At 41.7% G+C, this 5,007-nt stretch overlaps 1 protein-coding gene across 1 annotated transcript in view; it reads right to left on the minus strand.

The window, feature by feature from the left end:
• Positions 1-226: 226 nt before the first annotated feature.
• Positions 227-5,007, minus strand: part of STMN2 (stathmin 2) — a 14,210-nt gene continuing 9,429 nt past the window's right edge. Inside the window, exons 3-4 of the mRNA XM_035890107.1 lie at positions 3,141-3,332; positions 227-286 (exon numbers count right to left, since the gene is read on the minus strand). Coding sequence (XP_035746000.1) covers positions 227-286; positions 3,141-3,332 — 252 coding nt within the window. The remainder of the gene's footprint in view (positions 287-3,140; positions 3,333-5,007) is intronic.

Genomic DNA, 5,007 nt, shown 5'->3' on the forward strand with positions numbered 1-5,007 from the left:
CAAAATAAGATCCAAGTTTTTTAAACATCAAGCAAATCATTCTGCAAAGAGACCGCATTGTTTTTGTTTTTATTTTTGTTTCTTTTTTAAAGTTTTTTATTGAGTTCTTGATTTTTTTTTTAAACCATGTCATACATTTCCCATACTGATATCGCATGATCCATAATAATATAGGCAGGGGAAGTTTACTAATGGTGGGGTTGGGTCACATCCACCATTGCTGTTTTCAGCCAGACAGTTCCACCTGGAGCTCCTTGTTTCTACGGACCTCTGCAGCATGCCTCTCCTGGAAAACATCAAGAAGGGAAAAATCAAACCTCTTTCTCATTCTGCCTGCCCAGGGAGCCTCCGGATGACAATCTATTTAGGCTGTGCCTTTGGTGCCTGTGCAAAACTTGTTTCACAGCACAACCGTCTTTAAAGGATGCAGCTCAGGAGAGGTGTCATCCACCAGACTGGCATGCAGCGCATTTGATGCTTAGATTCTGCTCATGCTCTGGAGCTCAGTCTTTTATCTGGTATGGCCTTATAATACTCAGCACCTCACAGAGTTTCATTTTGAAGGCTTACATAGAGAGGTGCTGCTTGCACCATAAAATGTGCCACATGCTCACATTTGCTCTTTGAATTCCCAGATGTTAAACTAAATATAGGGAAGGATGAGTGGGCTTGAATTAATTGCTTGTGCACTGTATGGAGAAGTGTTAGTTACTGTCTTATCTGTAGCATTTAGGAACCATAGATAAAGGTCCAAGAATTTAATTCCACCAAGATGGGTCAATCTGAACATCTCAAACATCCCCTTAGACACAACGATGAAGCTAGCTGTCCTCTCCATTCATTCTCTGGCTGTGATGGAGAAGGCACATGATTACTAAAAGTCAGTGCTAGGTCCTTCTGTCCACTTCCCACCATGCTGTCTTCCCTTTTACAAACGCAGTCATAATTAATTTAGACTTATTTGAGCCAGTGTATATTCAGATACTTCTGTGGAAATGGGCCTGTGGTCAGGAACAACAGCTGCCAAATGGATTTAGGAATGTTCTACTTGGGATGTTTATAAAACTATTTTTTTTGGCAGCTTCTGGGTTTTTGGGGTTTTGGTTTATGCCACTCTCCTTTCAACTGTCAAACTATCAGACTTTTACCTCTTCTGTCTGATCACTGATAAAAACCCAAAAAACCCAGACAACCAAATGACAAGCACAGGGTGACTACAGAAGCAAACATCTATACTTAGCTGACTTCAGTTTAAGGCACTCCCTAGCTATTTCTATGCATTACTACAGGGTCTTTTATGGTCAAAAATTCACTGAAGTCAACAGTTATCATTTTATCATCTGAGTTGGACTATAGATCATAGGCCAAGACAGCTTATTGCCTCAACTGACTCTGTAAATCACAGTTTCTTATAAGATCCATAATTCTGCATGCTAGATTTTATATGGGACTTGTTCCTTGCTCCTGTTAACTGCGGTATACAGAAGTTATCTCTGACTGTAGGAACTCTAGATGCTGAAACCTTGGGGCTTCCACAGTTCTGTGTAACTTGAAGATTTGGTCCCAGATATCTCACTTCTATTCCTGCATATTCAGGGTTCACTTTTGTGTTGGCAAAACTGTATAGTCACGCAATTTTTAATTACTGGTCTGTACAGATGTTCCCAGATGAGTTGTAGTCCTCTTTGTTCAGAAGCCCTCTTTGGATTTTATCCACATATGCCATCATATTGCTGTGGAAACAGGGCTTAACAGCCTGTTAACAGGACAGAGAGATGCTTCAGCTGTCCTTCCCATTTCCTTTTGGGCCTCAGGGATGGCTAATGGGCTTTTCCCTTTGTTTTCATAAGCTTTGGGATATGTGCCTGCAAACTAATCTAATGCAAAAATGTCAAGTAATCTGGGTATGTTTCTTAAGAATTACCCTGTTTGCACAGTCATTTGTACCATCATCCTTTGGTTTCTGTTGTTTCTTTCCTGTTCTCCGAGACTTTTGTCTCCAACAAACAGAGGTGCTTATGGAGAAGATTTCACTGAAAACCACTGAGAGCTATTTTCTTTCGTTAGTCAATTCACTAACATATTCAAAAGTTCATTGCTGAGAGAAACAAGTGATCACTCATGCAGAATTAATTATTCCTTGACCCTTCTAAACCTTTATTACCACGTTTGCCTCTCTTGTGTGGAAGGGTTGTTTTGGAGAAGGGCACACTTGGTCCTGCATGGTGGGGTTTGTGATTTACCTGTCTCCTCTGACTGTACCAAAGACCTCCAAAAGAAAATTTACTCTCTTTTAGTTACAAGAGTTATGTAAGAGCAGGCCCCTTTTGATGTATAGGGAAGATTTTTTTCCCCATATTTTTTTGTCTTTCTCCTCTGAGAAACCAAGAACTACTGACACAGGACAACTGTTTGATTTCATCAATGACTTTTCTTAAAAATCGAAATCTAAATTCATGACCTTTCATTTGTTCACAGCACTTCTTAAAGACAGAAATTCAGCCTTTCTCTGGAAACAGTCCAGAGAAGGGCCATGAAGATTAAGGAACTGGAGCCTCTCTCAGTCTCTCCTTTGAGGAAAGGTTGAGACAGCTGGGACTGTTCAGCCTGGAGAAGAGAAGGCTCCGTGGGGATCTTATACAAATACCTGAAGGGAGGGTGCAAAGAGGACGGAGCCAGGCTCTTTCCAGTGGTGCCCAGTGCCAGGACCAGAGGCAATGGGCACACACTGAAACACAGGGGGCTCCCTCTGAACATCAGGAAACACTTTTTCACCATGAGGGTGACCGAGCACTGGCACAGGTTGCCCAGGGAGGTTGTGGAGTCTCCATCCTTGGAGATATTCAAAAGCCATCTGGACATGGGCCTGGGCAACCAGGTCTATGTGGCCCTGTTTGAGCAGGGGGATTGGACTAGATCACCTCCAAAATCCTCTTCCAATCTCATCCATTCTGTGATCGTATGATTATAGACGTTTAGTCTTTTTCAAATGTGAGTGGAGGCTTAGATAGGCACTGGGGGCTCTGACTTAAAAATTGCTCAAGTGTAGTAACGGAGATAGGAGCTACCCACAACATTGCTTCAAAATATTGATTAGATTTTCCTGTCTAGTCTAGGGTGAGGAGTGATGACATGGTTACCTTTTCTTGGAGACGTTCAATAAGAGCAGCTAAGTTAGCTTCACGGTTTTCTTTGATCTGTTCCATTTTCAGTATCAGCTTTTCCTCTGCCATTTTGCTGAAGTTATTGTTCTCCTCCAAAGCCTTCTGAAGCACTTCTCGCTCATGTTCTCTCTTCTCTGCCAGATGTTTCAGCACCTGGGCCTCCTGGGACTGGAAACAGAGACACATGCGTTTGAAATGAAATACTCATGTGGAGCAAAAAAACCCCCAAACCATAGGGCAACAGTTCACTGAGTTTGGAAACTGCATGAAGTTTGTTGCTTTGTTGTTACATGCCTTGTTTGGAAAGATCGCTTCTCTGTATAAACCACATGAGCTGCAATAACAGGCGCTTAGCGGCACCGGCTGAGCGGCGAGGTATGTGCCCTAGGCAGCAGCAAAGTGTCCAAAGCGCTTCTGTTAACAAGAACCACTGTCATGTGTTACTGCCCTGGCTTGTCTGGCTTATTGCAGTGGTTGCTCAGCCTCTGACAGCTGCAGTCTTTCAACTATGACCATTTTATTTGTAGAGATGTGGGATTTGGGGGCTGAAGGTATGTACAGTGTTATAAAGGAGGTTGCCAGCACAGGAGAGGTGCATTTTTTGCCTAGGTTGCACCATCCTTTAATGTGCTTGAATAGTTAATAACAGGCTTTGAAGTTTACTCTTGTGAACGACAGACAGAATCAATTCAGACAACTTTTTTTTTCCCCATGATATTTACCTTTGGCTTCATCTCACTGATTAGGAAGGGAAAAACAGTTTTGTTCTATAGAAAATAAGAAAAAAGCTATTTTTTGTTAAAAATTCAAATTCTGCAAGGAGGATGAAAACTGCAGGTAGGAATTAAACAGACGCAGCCTATGCGCAATACTGTGTTAATTCTCTGTAAACTCATTGCTCAGAAGCATAAGCTTGGCTATTTATTTTAAATCAAATTACTAACATGAAACCACTAATCCTAGGAATGAAGCCAAAGAACTTGCAGCATTGGGCCCATCCTCCAGGCAAGTCTAGTCGAAAAGACAGTATGTTTCAGCGGGGTTATTTGGAAATGATAAACAACATTGTATGCTTTTGGATAAAATAAATTAGAGGGAGCACAAGAAGCAAACAAAAATCAGGGAATGCAATGCAGCTCTGGAAAGCTAAGTGTGTATTCCAGCGCAGATCACAATGCACTGTAGCCATTGTTATCCACAAAAATGAATTAGTTTAAGGACTAAATTAAGGGCTTCAACCAATAATTACAATTAGTGATAATGAATCCTATTAAATTCTATCCTCTGGCTTTAAATGGAGTGAAAAAGGCTGCAATTCTTCTACATGAGTGAGATCCAACTAGGAGGAGAAAACAAGTATTTTAACAAAGGTAAGATACACATAAAGCCAAATGCACTGACGAGGCAAATTAAGCAGCTTCTAGAAAAGGCTGCAAAAGCCAGACAGAACATCTTGCAGCAGGACACTGGAGTAAAACATAACTGGCTTTGCAAGGCTGTAATGGTTTGCTTGAGATCAGAGGAAAAAACTACTTTAATCCATCCTGGCCACTTAATGCATTTGCTTTCACCTCTGGTCTGGTTGCAGTTAAGGGCTCATTTCTCAAACTGTGCTCCGTGGAGCACTTGCTGATGGGAATGGTCTACTGAAAGGGATGGTACCTTACAAAGGCCCCTCCTTGCTCTTACCTCCACTACAGCATATGCTAAACAGATAGTAATAGAGCAAGCACTTTTCAGATCCTTGACTCAGAGAAAATAACTGTTGTTCAGGCCAAAAGGTGTTGCAAATGGGAACAAAAAGTACCCAGACAGGCGCAGCCAAAAGCAGAGGGAGTTTCAC

This window comes from Egretta garzetta, unplaced genomic scaffold (assembly GCF_000687185.1).
Source record: "Egretta garzetta isolate BGI_Z169 unplaced genomic scaffold, ASM68718v1 scaffold251, whole genome shotgun sequence".
NCBI lineage: Eukaryota > Metazoa > Chordata > Aves > Pelecaniformes > Ardeidae > Egretta > Egretta garzetta.